This window comes from Polistes dominula, unplaced genomic scaffold (genome assembly GCF_049000335.1).
Source record: "Polistes dominula isolate Pdom_NZ unplaced genomic scaffold, Pdom_raw_medaka contig_73, whole genome shotgun sequence".
Classification (NCBI taxonomy): domain Eukaryota; kingdom Metazoa; phylum Arthropoda; class Insecta; order Hymenoptera; family Vespidae; genus Polistes; species Polistes dominula.
The window spans coordinates 382,501-403,872 of NW_028300951.1; the positions used below are offsets into that span (position 1 = coordinate 382,501).

General features: G+C 36.2%; 1 protein-coding gene across 2 annotated transcripts in view; it reads left to right on the forward strand.

The window, feature by feature from the left end:
* LOC107072051 (ras GTPase-activating protein raskol) overlaps nt 1–21,372 on the forward strand; it is a 66,477-nt gene that overhangs the window by 31,538 nt on the left and 13,567 nt on the right. For both annotated transcript variants that reach the window (XM_015331632.2, XM_089172280.1), the window contains exons 2-3: nt 16,002–16,114; nt 19,377–19,418. In XM_015331632.2, coding sequence (XP_015187118.2) covers nt 16,002–16,114; nt 19,377–19,418 — 155 coding nt within the window. The remainder of the gene's footprint in view (nt 1–16,001; nt 16,115–19,376; nt 19,419–21,372) is intronic.

Below are 21,372 nucleotides of genomic sequence, written 5' to 3' on the forward strand. Positions count from 1 at the left end.
GTAGTGGTGAGATATTTATTCCAGTATGCTGGTCATGAATCGGAAATTATCATCGCGTATTAACGGTAGTACTTTCGATTTTTTTTTTTCTCTTCGTTCTCTCATGCGTATACTTTTACTCATTTTGCATCGTCGTTGTATTAGTCCTCGGTCTCGTTTCAGCGATAACGCGAAATCCAATCGAATCCCATCGACGATATACACAGAGACCGGATGTTGTTGCTTTTCCTCTCGCGTTTATCCCCTGAAATTACGAGTAAAAAAAAAAGAAGGAAAGAAATTCCTATTTCCTCCCATCGTTACGTCCCATTGCTTGCATCGATTGTTTTTATTTCCTTTTTTCTTGATTTATCTTTTTTTTTTTCTTTTTCTTTTTATGCGTCGACCAATATGGCAGACATTAAAATTCCGTGAGATCGATTCACGATACGCTTATGCGCGATGTTTCTTTAAAATCGATTTGGAAAATGAAACAAATGTTTCTCTTAATATAGCAGAGTATTCAAATTCTCCTTGATTTATTTCAAAGTTCTCGTTCAATTAAACGTTAAAAGCGTACTTGCTTTCAACGATTAATTTTTCGATTTATCAAACCATTCGGATTTTTTTTTTTAAATACTCTTCTATTGAATTTTCTTTATTAAAACAAACGTTGCTTTGAGCGATAAATTGTTCGATTAGTAATAATTATTTAATCTTATTCTCATAAATTTTCCAAACAACGATTGACATCGTTTTCATAGAAAAATTCGCAAAGAGATAAAGTTCATTTAAAAAAAAATCATATATATATAACAAAAATTTCGTCCCAATAACGTGCGTTCTCTGACGACGAAAATCTGAACATTTTTTGACAAATTCCGTCGATAATGCAGAGAACATTCTATACCGACTACGTCGTTACTTATGTCGATAAGTAAGATTGCGATAATTCTTAAAAAAACATGAATGAACTTAAGAATGAATTTGACGAAGAAAGTTTCACCCATTCATCATTTTCATTGATTGTAAATTTTCGTAAAATACTAAGGCTTATTTTATAACGCCATATAAATGTGGTATTAATAAAATAATCGTAAACTATAAAATAAGCGTGTTCGAGCAAACGATAAATATTATTCGGAGAGAGGAGTAATAATTATTAAGCATTGAGGAAGGTCAGGAGGAAAGAAAGTATGTAGAACATTAAAATAACATATATGCATATGTGCGCGAGTAACCGTAAAAAGGTGTATCGGTTGTACCGCACACGATATCGGGTGTGCCCTTATAGTATTTCTACGATTGCTACACTTGAGATCGGAAGATCGAACTTGATACAGATCAACGAACGTTTCCCTTTTCTTTCTTTCATTCTCGTATACTTTTTCTCAGATTTTTTGTCATGTAATCTCGTTAATTTAATCCCGGTATCAAATAACAGACAGAAGACACGGTAAAAGTATATGCCACCCCGTTGTAAAAGGCTACAGGGTAAAAGCTCTCCTTTTACGAGTAACTCCATGACTAGAAACATCTGCGTTAGATGTATATAGATATGTACAAGTATATGTACTTATATATGTGTGTATATGGGCGATTAAATCGGTCGGCGAAAGCGTTTACGTGTTACGTGCCAAGTACTACATGCATCGTCGACTTTCAATGAATTTTGCTCCTTTTCTATTCGCCTCTCCTATGATATGTCGTTAACGATCTCACGATATCTTCGAGCTGATTCCAGAGAAAAAAACTAGCCTTTCTAAGGAAACGCCGCTCTTCTAAACTTCTTTTCTATTTTTGTCTATTTTTCCAACAACATAACTCTTCTATCTTCATCTTTTTTCCTTCTTCCTCATATCTAACGACAAGATTTATATCGAGGGGAAAAAGTTCATTCTTTCAATCATCCTTCTTTCTTTTTTTTTTTTATTTCCGATCGTTAACTCAATCTGTAAAATAGTTAACATAATCTCTTATTACCAGACATAGTTACCATATTATCTAATTTTATTTCCGTTCGATGTAATATGCTCGTGTAAAATAATAAAACCAAGAAGATTATTTTTTTTTTGTCAATTTTATGTATACACCTATACCACATGTGGTATGGGTTGATGGTGGTCATGTTACATGGTCATAATACATAGAAGAGCAACGATATGTACGACTTGTTTGCAATTGTCTGATTGCGGCAACGTTTTCGTTTGTTTCATCGAATATTCATTCGCGTATAATCCGACAAATCGGATTTCATCGATTTGTTGTTGGAAACTAGCGTGGAACGTGAAAAGCGAATAGCATTGCTCGAAATTCATTGAATCTTTTTGAACATAAGTTTAATCTATTATGTCATCATCAACTGTATCAATGAAGAAGATGCTTAGACGCGTATATATGATCAGTCAGTCATTCGAATCGATAATCTCGATATTAACTTTTGACAAACAAGTCCCATACAAATAGAAACAAAGGAGACAAGAAAAAATTCATGTGTCGCTACGTTAGAAGAGGAGACACATAAAAGCAATAGCACAACGAAAGAGGACCAACCAGAGTAAGCAGACCGAGAAACATTGGGTTACCATATGCCGCTGTAAAGCGTAAATCCAGCGACTTCTCGTGCCAGTGGATCTTTTTTTTTTTATTTTTTTTCTTATTCTCTCTTTTGCGTTTTCTTTTTTACATCGCTTTTACGTCCAAGTCCAAGTAACGGGTGACGGGAATAATAACGGCATACGGCCAAGTTTTCGAGGCCGACCGGATTAGAGTCGATCGTCTCTCTCTTCTATCCTTCTTTTCCTATCTTCGTTTGGACGCTACGAAAATCTCTCTTTCCTCTTTGTTAATTGATCGATTGACAGCGAGAGTATTTTGCATTATCCGATATATGAAAGTGACGCAGACCCAACGAGGTAGAAAGATAATTCACAAAATTGATCTAATATTTGACACTATCGTTAATTACATCGACGCGTATTGATATTCTATTTGTATTCAAACCAAAGCAAATCAAAGCAAACAAAATCAAATTGGAAGAAAAATACGAACACGTATAAAGATATTCAATAAAATTCATATCATATTAAACTCTTCCGTTAATTATATTAAAATGTACTTCGTATCGTATGCAAGATTACGAGATCGAGTTGGAAAAAAAAAGGGCAAAAAAGTGCAAGATAGTTAATAAAATTGATCTGATATTTGATGCTTTCATTAATTATACCAAAGGTGTATCTTATATCGTATGCAAGATAACGAAATCGAGTTGGTAATGGAAGAAACGAGTTGCATTCCGCGCATTTCTCGTAAAAGCGAAAATATCATCTAACAGTCCGATTCCGTGCAAATGGAGGAATGTCGCGAACGAGAAGAAAAGGTGGAGGATGGAAGGAGGTAGGTGGATTATAAAAAAACAAAAAAAAAAAGGAATAAAAGATAGGAAGAAGAAGAAGAAGAAGAAGAAGAAGAAGAAGAAGAAGAAGAGGAAAAGGTGGAAGAATGGTCGACCACGGTGCAGTTTACTCGGTTCGTTGCGCGTGTAAATACGGTTAATGGGAGAACCGTAACATGGTTTACATGCACCGCCCGTTATATATTCGCGTACGCGCTTTCATCTACGATTGCGATCGTTTGCGAAAGTTTTTTCAGTCTAGTATATACACCTAGACGTCTATGCTATATCTACTAAAATGTATTCAAGATAAATCGATAACTTGACGTCGCGAGTTACAATAAGAAGAAACGCTTTTTCTTTTTTTTTTTTTTTCTTTCAATAACAATACGTACACCTACTACAATAATTATTGTAGAGCAATTAAATGAAAATTTCATTAGAGATCGATCTCTTGGATATATTTACGCCCGATCGATCCCGTTCGTTCGGTAATTCAAAGAAGAAACGAACTTGTACGATCGATGCTCGTGCACCGACATAAAATCGTTAGACGATCATCCCTCCTCCTCCTCCTTCCGTGGTATCTATCGGATGCGCATGTGTGTGTGAGAGAGAGAGAGAGAGAGAGAGAGTCAAGAGAAGTCTAATAAATTCTTAAACCCTCTTCTCCCTATTTATTCTACCCTTTTCTTTCCCTTGTAATTCTTCGTTTTAAAGCACAATTCCGTAAGAATAGAAATAAGAAAGGATCGATTGCCAATGTTTTCTTCCTTTCCTTTTGATCATTTTCTTTCTTTTTCATTCCATCTCTTGTTCATTCTTCGTTCTCCTTCGTAGTCGTCGTCGTAGTCGTCGTCGTAGTCGTAGTCATCGTCGTATTTTCACCGTTAGATTTATTCAAACGAGCGAATCTGTCTACCGACTTCAAATGCCAGCTCGTCTTCCCACGTTGTACTCGTTTCTCTTTCCATTCTTTCCGACAATCCTTAACGTCGTCCCCTTTTTTCCTTCCTTTTCCTTTTCTTATTCTTCCTCTTATATCATCTTCTTCTTCCTCCATTCTTCGAACGGAACCACGAATAAACGTCAAATACGAATAGCGTGGAAATCGTCATTCATAAATGTCGATCGATGATTTCCTATAACTAAATAATAATCAACATTCAACATTTTTTATATGAAAATTAGGTAAAATAACGTATGACAGTTTTGAACGAATAAATGCGAATACGTAGCGAAATAAAAAGAAGAAAAAAAAAATAAGAGAAATGCGTCTCGACAGAAAAAGAGAATTTTTGGCTATTTTAGACTGGAAACGTTCCCCTCTTTAACTCTTTCTCTCTCTCTCTCTCTCTTTCCTCTTAGGTTCTTGAGTAGAGAGAGACATTCGGTAAGAATTCCTCTTCGTCTGGCTAATTCAAAATGCTTTATTTTGGCGGTTGACACAAAGTCCAACCATCCGGTTGATCGAGCAACCGGCATCGACCACGTACGGTAGAAGAAGTCTATATGGACGACTAAATTGTATCTATCTCGTCTTCGTCGTCTTCGTCTTCGTCTTCGTCTTCGTCGTTGTTAAGTGCCGGTCGATCAACGATGCGGAATAAAGAGGATTCTAACCGGAGAAAAAAAAAGAGAGAGAGAGAGAGAAAGAGAGTCCTGGCGTTTTACGATTTTGCAAGAAATACCTCCAACGTGTTTCTTATAAATTTTTATTCTCGTAGAATAGAAACACGTGCAAAGAATTAAGCAAACTTTTTTTTTTTTATCGAAACAACTAACATATTTCTCTGTATAAAATTCATTTGATTTTACAAATAGAATATTAATTACTTCTTTAAATGAATTATTGATACAATTATTTTTCATTTTCCATAGTTCGATGTCTCGTATAAATATACATATATAACAAATATACGAATGTAATACAGGTAGTGTTAGTAGAGTTCGTTCGACTAGGTCGTTCGGATGTCTTCGGTGAGCTTCGATCGTACTCGTAGAGTCTCGGTTGATTTCGACCAGCGGCGTATTATTGGTACGCTCAGTCCGCGACGAGCCACCGGTGGGGAAGGAGTTTCCTGTCACTTTGCATCTTATGTTTATATATAAACATTTTTTATTTTCGTGTGTTAGTTTAGAATACGCACGTGCAATGGGGTTGCATACAGTCGAAATATAATCGAGAGTGATATTGTGTTGGTGTGATAAATTGCAACTAACAGGCGGGAAAGACTATCGTGTTTGAAAATTTCTTGTCGAATTTGTTAAACGTACTACAGTTTTTAAAGGTTTCGTCGTTTGACAAGTGTGAATTGCATGCACGTTTATTTTAATTTTTTTTTATTTTCCTTGTTCGTTCGTTCGTTTGCAGTGGCTCGCATCGATCGTCGTAGCAGTGAGTGAAAATTGTTGTGCGTGTTGTGTTGAAATGTCGAAGAATCGTGAGAAAGGAGCGATCGATAATTTTCTACGTTTGCTTAAAAAACACGACGGTCGGTTGTTTAAGCGTGATCTAGCATGACCGCATAACCTATATTTGAAGAAAGAAGAAATACAAATGGCCGACCAAGTGTTTTAAACGTTCTTGCTGAATTTGTCTCTCTCCATCTATTTTCGAAGGCAAAGTGCGAGAAACATCGAAAACTCGTTTCGATATTCGAGAGGACCGCCGAAACGTGACGGTATGTCTTCTTTTTCGCGTGCTAGTAGACCGGCTCGAGGTCGAAAATCTTCTTTCTCCTCCTTCCTCTTCATTCTCCTCTTCTTCTTCATCTTCTTCTTCTTCTTCTTCTTCTTCTTCTTTGAGCTAAGACTTTCCTCTCCTCGGATGTTTATCTCCCGCTCGTATGTGTACGTGTGTTCTGCGACGTTTCAGAGAGAAAGAGAGAATATACTGTAAGAAGATTTAAGCAAGACGAAAATATCTGTCTCTCTTTCTATCGCGTCTTAAATATTTGAAGGATTATCTTGAATAATCTTTTTGCTCGGTTTCTGTCGCGAAACGACCGGTATCCATAAAGCTAAATCTTCCAAGTGGTAAGAAGGACGATATCGTCGTCCTTCTCCTTCTCCTCCTCCTCCTTCTCCTCCTCTCTCTCTTCTCTCTTTTAAACTCTTCACGATAAGTTGTTCTTTGCGAGATATTATCACAGATTCGTTACTGCCTTCTTTTTTGATAATCAAAGTATTTGCTTACACGTAACATCGATCGATTACTTCCCATTAAACCGTTATTTATTTATAAGCAATGTTTTTTTTTTTAGAGTATTGCATATACACCGTGGCAAAAAACAATGATTATATCAAATTACAAGCTTATACAAATTAGTTAGCAATAATGTAAAATAACACTCATTAAAATATTCCTTTGATTGAATATGTTTTGACTCATATCTCCTGCATACCAAGGATCGTTATTAGCAAACGGAAGATCAGGAGGAAGAAAATGATTAGGTATACGGTGTAGATAAAAGTAAACAAGAACATGATATCTTTCTGTTAGTACGAATCCTTGAAGAGAGAGAAGAAGAGAGAGAGAGAGAGAGAGAGTTATCAATATTCCGTACACCTGGTATCCTTATTTCCGTAGCGAATTCCCAGGCGTCTTTCATCCGATGTTTACGAGGGACCTTAGTCTCTTCTTAAGTAGTAGGTACTTGGATCTTTACTTTCTTTTTCTCTCCCTTTTCTTTCTTCACGCTGCTGATGCTGTTGCTGTTGCTGTTGGAGAGAGAAGTAGGCAGGTTTTCTCATGGTAATAATCGGAACAGAAGAGACGACGTTCAATTTCATTTCTCTTATTTCTTTCGTGTATACTACACGTATATATTCAAATCATTAAAATACGTAGAATGAAATCAAATACAATATAAAAAAGATCATTAATTTCGATATTCACGTGTTACGAAAGTTGAATTTTTGTCTCGAACCGAATTGATAAGTTTCCTTTCCATTTTGATGGTCATCGCAAAGAAAGAGATAGAAAGAGATAGAAAGAGAGAAAGGAAGGAAGGAAGGAAGGAACATGAGAGAAAAAGAAAGAAAGAAACTACGAATTCCAGTGTATAGTCACGAAACGATTACACGTTCGCCAACCACCAACATCGAACTTCGATGCGAACGACCTCTCTCTGCGGGTCCTTTTCCATCTTTTTGCCGTTCTCCAGATATCTTCTCTTTCTGTTACTCCTACGGACGTTCCTCCGATATACGCGGTGATACTACACACATTGGTACACACATTAATACACACATTGCTGCATACGTACATACACGTAACGTTTCCTTAGGTATATTCGCCAAACCAGTTCACGTGCTGTAATCTTCACAACGTGATCCCATGGAGCGTGATCTTGATCTTCGCACGCGTATAGAATAGACACGGTATTACCACTTTGGTGACTCCTCTTGTAACACCGTTCAAGTTGCATCACCCCGACCATAATTGGGTTAATCGTTCGATATTTATTGAAGTGAAAACTTCTTTAGAATGGGTGTGATTTGAAAAATGGAATCGTCGCCGTTTAGTGGGTGGCGCGTTCGCGGGGTGTAATTCGCGAGGGAGAGAGATCTAAAGAAATTAGTTACAACTTATTAGATACAATTTGGAAGGTGATAGTTTTTGTTAGTTACCCCCATTCTAAGATCATCACATTGATTCTTTCTAGTATGCGTGACTAGACATCAACATTTATACTTGTTAACATCATTTTATCGATAATTAATTAGAAGCAAACATTATAGTAGAATTATTGTTTATAATTAACCCTAATATAATTAGGTTAATTGCTCGAAAATTGTTTACTTACTCGATAGAGAAGGTTTTGAAATTTAATTTGATTATTATATTTGTTTGATACTTGAAATAATTAGAGTAGGAAAAAAAGATCATTAGTATTAATTCGATTACGTTCGTTTGATTTCGATGATTACGGGAGTTGGATGTTACGAGAGCACTGTTAAAGAAGTAATTAGATTAGAACGATCGTTATTTCTAATCAGGTAGAAAGATCTGAGAAGAAAAGTAGCAATATCGTTTGATTGTCGTTGGAGGATCGTTTCTCTAAGGTCAAGAGTTTCTTCTTCTTCTTCGTCGTGTCTGCGCCGCACTACGCGAGCTATGGATAACGAACGGCCAATTAATTACAGGCGAGCTTAATTAAGGACGGCTCTTTGCGTTTCACACAAGATAGATCCATTTACATGATTGCGCCATTAAGTGTCCACGCTCGCTTTGTTCCACCTGCCTTTAACGAGTTGTTGTTGCATTCTATCCATCTATTTCTTTCTCTCTCTCTCTCTCTCTCTCTCTCTCTTCTTTATCCGATTTCTAAATCGGATCGTTGACTATCGGCACGTAAGAAGTTGCCTTTTTTTCCCCCCCCCTTCGCTCTCCTCCCTCCTCCCCGATATCTCGTAATATTCGCTTTGCAATTTTACTTTCGAATACGTGGCCATGATGTGTTACGTACAATCTTCCTTTTGTTTTGTTTTTTTTTTTTTATTTTTTTTTTTTAACATTATCTAATATTATAATACTATTATTGTATATTATAAAAGAGCTGTTCGTTACTACGGAAATGAAAATGCAGAGATAATAAATGAAAGGTTAATTGAGAGAGAAAATGATAGAAAATATAAATGAAAATGAATATTAATGTTGGCAAATCGTAGAAAAGGAGAAAAGAGATAGGATGTAATGGAGCAACAAATGAATTTTCTTTCTCTTTAAAGTCGCGAAAAGAGAAGTCACAACCTTTTGAGAATTTTCCATTAAAAGCAAAGAGTTAAAAGTCTCTAGGAAGCTATCGTGTTCCGCAACGACGAAGCCGGCGCGGCGCGGCGTGGCGCGGCGCGGTTTATCGAAACAATGCAAGTCTCTGTTGGTAGAACGAACGAACGAACGAACGATCGAACGAACGTACCAACGAACCAACGATGGTGGCTAGTTTAGGAAGTTCGTTAATTAAAATCCCTAATTGAAAGTGCACCCTGGCTACGGAACAACGTTATCTCATTCCCTTTTATATATGTACATACGGTGGTATGGAATTATCTCGCATTGAACGAAGAAGCTTAACGTGTATTTTTCCCTTTTTTCCTTGTGTTCTTGTTTTTTTATCTTTTTCTTTATCTTCTCTTTTTAATTTATTCGAACATGCGCTTTACGCGTGTTTCTCTCTTCCTTTTAGCAATCTTACAGAGGCATAGGCAACTCGTCTGGAATATAATCTAATAATAGATTACCGGATATGTGCCGTGTATCCGCGAGTGCTGTTGTTGTTGTTGTTTCAAATTTGGGGGAAAGTAAAATGACGATCGACTAATCGTCCATCAAACGCCGAGGGATTTATTTGACCTATCGAAGATGAAGTGAATCATAAGGATATCAAGGAAAAGAGAAGGAAGGAAGAGCTTTCCTCTGATAGTTGATAAAAAAGCTTTTGAATGTCATAGAGAAAAAGAGAAAGAGAAAAGACGAGATGGCGCTGACGCCGAGGCGTCGCAGAGGCGCCGGCGAAAAGCTGTCGGATGAAATCGGTAGTAACGAGGAGTTGTCCGGAGGTGGAGGTGGCGGTGGAGGTGGCGGTGGTGGAAGCGGAGGTGGAACCACCGAGACTTTGAGCGATTCCTGCGGCGAGAGCGACATGGAGGGCCTCGACCTTTCTCTCTTCGAGCCACAGGTCGACGTTGCTTCCCTGGTGCGACTCGCGTATTCACGCTGGCATGCTTCATATTCTTCTACATTATTGCTCTGGTAAGCTTTGCGAAACCCCTTTGTTTTTTTTTTTATAAAAGTATAAAATACTTGTTTGTCAATTTTTCCAAACGCGTATTTCAATAAATATGCGCCATATTTACGCTATCTTGGCGCCATGTTTTAATTTTTGGGAAGAGTTCGATGCTTGGATAAGTAACACCGGGAGAGAGATCAAGAACAGAGGGGGAATGATTTTCTTTAAACCGTTATTGTTATAGCTATTGTCATTGTTTGTTGTTATTAATATTGTTATTGTATTAAATACATATACATATATATATATATATATATATATATATATATATGTGAGGAACGACACTACGGCATTAAGAGCGCAGATCGGCATTAACATACAATGGCGTATTATTCTTTGCTCGAAGGACGTTCTCCCGTCCCGTCTACTTGATTTATTTCTTTGAATTTTGGCATTGCAACTCCTTGCAAACTCGTAGGAAGATGTGCGGGTTGAGAATTACCATCGAACTAAATTCACGTGCTGCTCTAGAGAGAAACGTTATATTGCTGCTCATCGCGAATAGCAATTATTTGTACAGTGTCTTATACCAAAAAGTACTAGGAAAAAAAAAACAGAAGATTTTTTTTTAATTGGAACGTGTTCGATCGATTTCACGTCAAATATTTACGAAAACTAATGTAAACGAACGATATCATCGCAGACTTTTTCTACTTTTTCTACTTTTTCTACTTTTTCTACTTTTTCTACTTTTTCTACTTTTTCTACTTGTTACTTACGTCATGATCATTTGATTCCTTTGGATATGCATATACGTTAACATAAACCAATGAGTTTTTTAAATAGCGTATCGAGTATAAATATCGTCACAATTTTCCGTATTTTATACGTAAAAAGTCGAACAAACGACAATCACATTTTTTACCATTTTTTTGTTTGTTTACGCACTACATCATAGTATTTAATTGTCAATAGAAATATTAGGTGGTTCGGAAAGTCATTTGGTTTTTTGCAGACGCAATAATGGCATTAGTTAATGCAAACCGACGAATAGTAACACATGAAATCGATCGAGAGCTTAAATTTATCATATTCAACTATTTATGATCACTTGAAAGGTTTAGGTTTAACCTCGAAGCAAAAATTATCCCTTCATTTTTACAAAAGAAAATCGAAACGACTTTCCGAACCACCTTAAATTGCTATTGTTTATTTCGTTATATAAAACGATACGAATTGAAAGATTTTTTCATTGGCCAAGGCAATAAATAATATCATGAATAAATTTGTAGAAAAATTAGAAGAGATATATATATATATATATATATATATATATATATATATACGAGAGAAATTGAATCAGAATTTGAAATAGAGAAATTGAAACAGAATCTGAAATAGAATTTGAAATAGAGCATTTTGTGAACAGACACGTATACCCGCGCACACATCTATTATCTATACATACATATAGACACGATAGAAGGTTCAAATAGAGATCGATCTCTCGCTTCGATGTAGGTAAACGAGTCACGTTACATCTCTCTCTCTCTCTCTCTTTCTCTCTCTTTCTTTTTCGTCCTCCTTTCTCAATCCATTACTCTCTTTCGTATTGCCTTGGTGTTACGCGTAAACGGCTTGGTTTCTTTCACGAATCGAATCGAATCGAATCGAATCGAGTCGAGTCGAGTCGAGTCGAATCGAATAGAACAGAACAGAACAGAACATCGTTAGAATCTAACTGGAATGTTAGAAACGGTACTCGCGTTCAAACTAATTCTTCTTATTTACGATTAGGTCGAGCAACGATAAACGTTTTTCAAATAATATCCTAGCAAGATATTCAATTGATTATCGGTTTGTTAATTAACAATATAACTCAATCATGCGAATAATTGATTAAAAATTGCAAACGCATGATGGATTGGTAGTTTGATCGATCGATCGATCGATTCTAATAGCCTTATCTTTTTTCTCTCGCTTGTAATTCCGTTATCCAATGAATCGATGTTATTAGATGATATTAGAAATCTCTTTAGATAAATTAAATAATAAATACTTGTTTGAGAGAGATAATATTGTCGGCAATAACTGTACATATAACTTAATCGACGACTATAACTCTCTTTCGTATTTGTTCTTTTGAAGAAAATCTGAGTTTTATTATATCATAAAAATATATATTAAACGTATCTCACGATTACTATCGCGATATGGAAGATAATTTAATCGATTTCTATCGTCTTTGACAATTTTTATCTTTAGATAATTGAATTATCTTCGGTAATTGTTTCGATTTTCTACGTACGGCAAGTTTAATGACCAAATTTGATTTGTATCGTAAAATGATCTCACTCCAAGATTAAGAAAATATATTTTTGAGAGAGAATTTGCGAGGATAGAAAAAAAAAATAATCGATGTTTTATTTGATATTTTTTGAATTAGAAGAAACGCGACTTGGTGGTTACTTAATAATAGAAGAACTCGTTGGAGAACTCGAACGACGTATATAAATCGATCCACGGTTCGTCGACTGTAGATAAATATTATCGCGAAGCTCGCTGACCCATCTGGCTTTGCTCTTTGCGATCTTATTTTTGGATCTTTCTATGGATACCACTAATAATGACAATTTTACAGCTTGGCTTTTCTCTTATTCTTATCCTTGAATATCCTGTTAGAGTCCTGTAGTATCTAACAATATAACAATGCTCTCTCTTTCTCATTGAAAAGCACCGACCTACATTTTCAACTTCGTACGGATACTCTTCTTTGCAAGCTCACTTAACAGCTAATTACGAATGAAAGAAATAGAATGAGAATGAGAGAGAGAGAGAGAGAGAGAGAGAGAGAGAGTATGAGTCGCGTAGTTTGTTTCGTGTCTTTCATCTATAAGGACAATCAAAGCTTTCTATTTTTAATTTCTCGTTGAACTCTATTATCAATTTCATATTTCTTTCTAATCGGAAATAAAACTAGGTCGTAGATTTTTTCAAGCGTTAATTTATCTATCGATTAATTTTACATAAATTCTATTCAGTTGAACAACTTTGTGTCATACAACATTTTGTATATTCGTTTAACTGAAATTTCAACAAATGTATCAAATGGAATGATAAAGAAGTCGTGTTTGTTCGCATAGATTTTGACGTCAGTTCCGATTTAGACGTGGATGATTCAGACGGAAGAGTAATTTTCAATCTACTACCATTGTTTTGATTTCGATCAGAGAGAAGTCGCACATTGTCCTCGGCAATCTATTTTCCGTAGATACCTTCGTTCTAGATGCTGCAACCTGCGCAAGCTTCTTTTTTAATGGAAGTGTCAAATGCATTCGCTGTTAGGTCAGCAACTTTAGTTCTCGACAAAACAGCTGTCGTCTGTTTTTCTTTTACGTTTAATTTCGAATCGATAATATTTCGCGATAAAACAAAATGTCTCGTTGAAATCGATGATGATGATGATGATGATGATGATGATGATTTTATCATTACTGTAGATTTGAATCAAGGTCGAGGAAATAATATTTTCAAAGAGGGAATATCAGAGAAGAGAAAAGGAAATAATAATTCGAAAAGCTATCAGTCGTCGTCGTCATAGTCGTAGTCGTAGTCGTAGTCGTAGTCGTACCTCTAGGAAGGTTCATTAAAATCCGGAAATTGTTTGGCCGTTAGCAACGTGCACACAGTTTACTCGACAATTTCAACGAGTTCAAGACTTACCGGCAACCTTTTACCAAATGCATTCGATAAAAGCTTTACTCATGATTTATTGCAATTTATTATAATCGCGTACCGAGATATATAATTTATATCTTACGTATAGTAAAGTATATAGAAAAAGAAAAGAAAAGAAAAGAAAAGAAAAAATACAACAACACAACAAGGAAGAAAGATGAAAAAGTATAAGAATAATAATAATAAGAAGAAGAAACTATAACTCAGTCAGTATCATCCTTTTTCTATCTCGTGGATTTCTCTGTAATCATTTTCTCCGAGAGGCACTCTCATTGTATTCTCTCGGCCGTGAACTATGACGCAAACTTTTCACGAGACTATTACGATCCGCGAAGCGAAGTGATTTGATATCGAATCGGCTGTGAGAGATAGTGAAAAGGGTACGAGAAGAAGGAAAAAGAAAAGAAAAAGAAGAAGAAGAAGAAGAAGAAGAAGAAGAAGAAGAAATGACGGTGAAGAAAGAAAGACCCTTTCAGAAGCAGATAGACACCTTTGTGCGAATCTCGAAAGACTTTCCGTCGAACGTTAGGAAGAAAGAAAGAAAGAGAGAGAGAGAAAGAGACAGGAACAACGAAGATCTTTTCAATAGCACAAGAACCAACCAACCAACCAACCAACCACCGTGGCTGATCAACGCAAAACGTTAAGAGTTCATAAACTTCTTCCGCCAAGTCGATAATTGATTCGACGAACTTTTCAAATGAGAATTGTACACGCTACATTTTCATTTTTTTTTTTCATCTTTTTCATCTTTTTCTTTCCTTCCTCGTTAGCCCTTTAATACTCTGACCTTCTTCTTACCCTTTAACAAAACTTTATTACTAATTATTAAATAAATATTAAAGCGGATGTAATTTCAATGAAAATGTCAATCGTAAAAATATTTGTATTAGGTCCATTAAAAGTATGAAATGTCGGATTACCTAAAAGCTTCAAGTTTGATATCAAATATCTCCGATATTTCACTTCGATTGTCCTTTATTTTTTTTTTTTTTTGCATTAGGAAGGTACGCCATCTGGATTTCAGATGCACTCTTTTGTTTTTATAGTAAGCCATGGATAAGACAAAAATGCGTGTTATTTTCGAATATAAGTTCCGTCGTGGAACTAATTCAGATAAGAAAATATCACAGATACTAGAATACTAATTGTAAATAAATATTTAAGTAGACATAATAGACAATTGCGCAAGCAAGCAAGCACCTGTGTATTTAAGCATTGACAAAACTTATTTTGTAACATCGTTGAAGAAGGTAAAAGAAGAGAAATTCAATTCGATCATACTATCTCGTTTCACTTGCCTTTACTCGATTGGATGAAATAGCTGACTCATATCAGAACCAGTATCATCCTCTAAGCAATGTTTAAAAAAAAAAAATGACTATTACATAAATTGAATAACAATCTCTTGGAATACTGTAATCATACGAATACGCTTTGTTAGATTAAATTAAGAAATACGTTGTTAAGAAGAAAAATAACACGCGTGTGTTTCTGTGTGTGTGTGTGCGTGTGTTGGTGGTGGCACGTGCTCTAGAGTCTCTGGATCACGCATATTAATTAAGAAAGGGTGAAAGAGGGGAGAGCAAGAGGAACGACGTACGATGACGTAGGTTTCCTTCCGCGTAGAAGAAAATAGAATACGAGAAGAAGAATGGAAAAGAAGTACGTAAATAAGAAAGTAAGAAAGAAAGAAAGGAAGAAAGAGATGGAGAATGGTGGACGATGGAGACAAGGGTCGTGAAAGAACAAGTCCAAGATAAGATCACCGGTAATGAACTAGCTGGGTCCAGCATGCGTCTAATGAGGACCGCAGAAATAATCTTGCCTCGAGATAGAAACACGCGCGACTTCTGCCTCTTGCAAAGACCTATCTTTTTCTTTTTCCATTTTTCTATCTTTCTATCTTATTCTACGAGAAGAATGACTCTTCGTGGATGCTTGAGAATCTCTCACCTATTTCTATTTCTAAAACAGTTGCACCGACTGACATGCAAAAATCGCGCCCGCTGTTCATATTAATGAATTGGTTCGAGAGCGCACCGCAGTCAAAGGGTTAAAATGTCATTTGTTTAGTTGCATTATTAAGAAAAATCATTTCGGAAAGAACGAGAAAGAACATTTAGGAAATAATGTTCTTATTTGATTTACAGAGGCCGATTGCTGTGCCGGAGAGTCCGCAGGCGAAGCATGTTGGGAACCCTGTTATTGCGTGCTCCTGCAGGACGAACAAACCCTCACGGCTTACAGGAGCGAGGACATGGCAGTGAGTAGATTTCACCCTAAAAGCCTTTCCAATTCTCTCGGATTATCCTGCGGCTTTCTACGGTACTTTTGCATACGCCGGATGATGATACTCTGTATAATAAGGGGACACCTTTTAAACAAGGATCGTATTAATCATTTCCATAATAATTTCAAACCTTTTTCTTCTTTTTCTTTTTCCTTTTCCTTTTTTTCACAAACATGAATTATTTATAATGAAATAAATGAATCGATTTACGCATAGGAATTTGAACATTTAGATAATCGTATTTAGATAAGTTTGATTATCGACGCACTTTGCTTGAAGATAAAAAAAAAGAAGAAGAAAAAGAAAATGGGGAGAAATGTTATTATTATATTTATGTCCCCGTGTCGTAAAGAACATCGAGTCAAGGAGAATGGTACATGGAGGTACCCATGGAGGTACCCATGGAGGTACGCATGGAGGTACGATTAGAGGAGAGAAGATTTGACTTGGATCTAGCCGTCGGGTAACAGTAATCTTCATCACCTGTCTACGCTCACCCTCTTTCCAAGTCCTCTCATCTAACCACTCGCATCTCTTCTTACAGTGGCCGTGCCTTGTTATTACTCTATCAAGATCAGCGCGCACCTTCTTTTATCTTCTTCTTCTTCTTCTTCTTCTTCTTCTTCTTCTTCTTCTTCTTCTTCTTCTTCTTTTCTCTTTCTTTTCTCCTTTCTCTTAGAATACGTCATTCCTCGTCTCCGTGTAATCGCATTCGAGAAAGAGAGAGTCAACAATCTGTACTTTGTGTGTCTTCAAAGTCCCTAGGTGAACGACCAACTTGCTTTGACCTTGATTATTACTGCATCTTTCCTTCTTTTTATATTTTTTGTTAATTTCAAATATTGTCGAGTTACCAAACCATCGAGATTTTCGTTTGATCAATTTCCATACGAATTTTTTCTCAGTGTCATTTAACCCCCTTGGCAAAGTAACTTTATCAGGAAAACCTTTGAACGAAAAAAAAAAGAAAATATATATAAAAATGTCCGTGTCTTTTACTAATTTTTAATTGATAGTTTATAATATTAATTTGAAATATTATTAGGTAGTAGATATTTATTGAGCAAGGGCCGATAAGAGCAAATGAGAAACTTTAGCTATTAATAATTTGTATCCCTTTAAGTTGTAGTAGAGACTCGATATAAACTTCATTTTGCGTAGAATTTCTGAGAAGTGGTAGGAATAGTTGGATGTTAAAAGCAGACGTTTGTCGGGAAATTTTAAGGGTAGAATTCTCTCTCTCTCTCTCTCTCTCTCTCTCTTATCTAGGAGAGAAGAGAGTAGGCTAGACTACTCGATACGCACGAGTGAACTTGATCCCCCCTAACGATAAATTATGCACGTTGGGGGTATCTAGAGATAGAGGGTCTATATATATATGTACATACCCTTTGTGCTTTCCACCCTCGATAATAGCACCCCTTCTCCCTTTTCGATTCATTCGAGATGGTGGTTCCCCAATCTTAGTCTTCGGTTGCAAATTTATTGACCGATTCGTATTGCTTTTTTCGCTCGAAAAAAAAAAACATTTTTTACCACTGTACGAAAAAAAAATTTGTCTTTGCAATAATTGAATGGCAACTTGTATGTTACTTGTGTATTATCAAGGAGTATCATTTGATTGAAAATACAAATTGGATTTTGGAAAAGTAAGTCCTTTCCTTTCCTTTCTTTTCCTTTCCTGTCCTATCCTTTTTTTATTTTCTTTTTCATTTTCTTTCCTTTTCTCAAATAAGACGGCGAGCTTACTTAGAGAGGGTTGATTCGAGACGCGTGGAACGTGTATTTTCGTACGTGTACGCGCGCATGAAAAGGAGAGAGAAAAAAAACTCTTTTGGGTTCGACCGATATGAAATCCTTTTGACTAGAGGGAAGAAGGTAACCAACGTGGTATCCCTGGTGTAAGAAATCCTTCGGGAGACTTTTGCACCAAGAATCTCTATCTCATTTTCTCTTTTCACTACGACTTCGCTAGATAAATCGGCTTCTCTACCTTTTTCGTATCCTTTTCAACTCTTTTCCCTCGTGAGAAAACTCCTTTTTTTCTTCTTCTTCTTCTTCTTCTTCTTCCTTCATATTCTCTCTTTCTTTATGGATTCATTTTCTTATAGGAAGTAGTAATAGTCGACGAAGGCCCAGACATTCGTTGGATTATTTTTGATCCCGTCGAGAAAAATTACTTTTTTCTTTCCTTTTATTAGTACACCCCCGGTATAGCGATATTATTTTATTTTTATTTTTATAATAAATCTAAAAAAAAAAAGAAGCAATAATCATTTGAACGGATAAAATGATTGGTCAAGAATTAGGACAATAATAATTCGGACGAGTTTGGTGAAACGTATATTCTCGTTTATATAAATGACAAGATTTATGAATGGAGTTGAGTAAGTAATCGTTACTCAAGATATCTCGATATCTATCTCGAACGATTTCTCTCTAGTCATTGGCGAGTTAGATCGAAACTTTAAAGGATTGACGACTGACTATCGATGCTCACAATCTTCCTTAATGTCTGCATTCGGAGATTACAAATAAAAATAGTAGAAAGGTATCTTCTCGAGAAAGTTGTACAGAAAGTTTTCTTCTTGCTTGTAAGATGAAGAGAGAGAGGCAGAGAGAGAGAGAGAGGGGGGGTGGAGGATGGGAGGATGAGAGAAATGAAATTTGTCGTATTCATGCAGCACCTAGTTAAACACTTGCATGTAGAGAGAGAGAGAGAAAGAGAGGAGTATTCGCGCGAGTTAGGGGAGGGAAAGCAGCATAATTAATCGCACGATGACGCGCGTAATTAATGTCCCTAGCTCGGGGCTAAATTAATCGGGCGCCCTTGAAGTGAGCCCACTCGTAATATTGTCGTTTCTCTCTTCGTAACTCTTGTACTCGTGAATTTTTCATACCTGCTCGAACGGTTTGTCTTAATCGTGATTATTAATCGCTAACGCGAACGGAGACACGTTCCAAAAGGGATGTTTCTCTTTCTCTCTTTTTTTTTTTTATAAATATTTCCAAAACTTTTATTATTGACAAATAATAAATTTCATTATTCGTTTTATGAACAACGAGAGAGTCGCGTGTTTCGTGCGTTACAACAAATTTGGACAATTATCGGACTCGTTGGATTCGTTTTCATTTATTTTATAGCATTTGTACGGTTTTCACACTATCAAATGAAATATTATTCGTTAGTTAATTGGTTGGTAATAATCCTTGTTCTATCTTTCCTTGGACGCAGCTGTTTGCCGGGACCGCCTGCATGTTCAAGTCTCACAACAAGGTTTGTTCAATATTTCCAACATAGAACAAGAAAAATACTTTCATTTCTCTATGGTGTGTCGTTGTTGTTGTTGTTGATATTGCTGTGTTTTGCTGTATGTTTTTGAAAATACGTGTATATATATATATAGATATTAATTTATTCATTTATTAATTGCACACGCATATTTCAAAAGTCTATGTAAAAAATAGACATGCAAATTATTGATGGAGTTGTAGGAAGTGGCACACCACGTTTCTCGTGTCATTTCTCTGACCTCTCTCAACCTTATCGTTCGTCCTCGAGTCATTAAACTCATGAAAACAGGCTTCTCCTTTCCATTTTTTCTTCCAGTAATCCTTGAAACCTCTACTCAGCTTTCTCTTGGCTTGTACGTGTTAGTTATAGCACCTAATGCAATCCCGTCGTTCTATTAATCCTCATCAAACTCCTCTGTCTCCTCTTTCTTTCTATTTCTATCCATTCCTTTTCATTTCTCTCTCCATTTCTCTCTCCATTTCTTCCCATTTCTTCCCATTTCTTCCCATTTCTTCCCATTTCTTCCCATTTCTTTCTATTTTTCTTCCTTTCGCTCATCCCCCATAAAAACGTCATTCCAATGCGCTTGATAAGCTTCTACCCTTTCTGGCACACGTTTCTTTGTTTTTCAGCGCACGTAGTCTCTTTATTCCTGCCCTCTGGCAAAGGTTCGTTCGGATCCCTTTAGTCGTCGTCGTCTTCTTCTTCTTCTTCAACGTTGGGCCGTTGTTAGACATTTCTATGCGAGACACGAATCACGTTCGAACGGGTTCCTCCTCCGTTTGATAACAGACTGAAAGAGTTTCAGTCAGGGTGTTACGATAAAATAGAAGAACTCTTTTTGCAAGGAATGAAAAGATATTTGAATAAACTTGATTGAGTATTGCGTGTGATAGCAGATAGCAGATAATCTTTTACTGCTATTTACTTTTATTTATCTTGATGATAAATATTGATACAATACTTGGAATATTTAATTAAGAAAGAAATCAGGATTGATTAAAGAAAGAATGAACTGTGTACAATAACAATGATCGTTTTCAAGAGAATGAGAAAGGATGGAATGAAAGGAGTTAACTGATTGGTCTGAGTTGTTGGCCTATAAAACTTTAGCACTTGTCTCCTGGAATTAGTTGGTCGCGAGTTACGATAAAGTTAATGTATGACGTTCCGAGGAAAAACGAGGTCAGAATGTTATTTCGACTTTGATAGGAACACTGATGTTACATACTAATTGGTAACCATCATCGTTACTCTACCGTCGCTACTATCGTCGCCACTTTGTCGCCACTTTGTCGCCGTTTGTGCTTTAAACACGTTTCACGTCATTTGTGCGCGCGTTCCTGCAATTTCACTCGTTCTTGTTCGCATGGAGTTGCTAATCACGACCTAATGAGTTAACTACGAGTTTACCGTACCTAAGCTTCTTCATCTGCATCCGATGGTCGATGGTTGATCGTCGTCCCAGTCATTAGAACCTTCGACCAGTAGTCCGTAAACTTCCTTTAGAGCTTTTCGATCGACCTTTCGAACTAACTATAATCTATTTCCGTCCAATCAAATTCCTTCTTCCCTTTGTGTGATCTATTAACTCTATAATATTACAAAACTTTGTTGATCACAGGTAACAGTGTTCCTACAAATTCTTTATCCTAATTGAATTATCCGAATAATTTGAATTATCAAACAAAGACAAACGTTTATACTCTCTCGCATAAATGCATTCCCAATGAGATTCGTTTGACGGACTATTAGCAGCTAATGATTTTATATCAATCAAATTGCATTAAAACGAGCAGCTCAGAACCAACCAACCTCTATGCCAAATCGTCCAATTGTTTAACCGTGAAAATTCCAAATGGTAGGTATTTCATCGTTATATTTAACGAACGAACGCCATTAACAGACTTCCAACGAATATTATTATTAAAATATA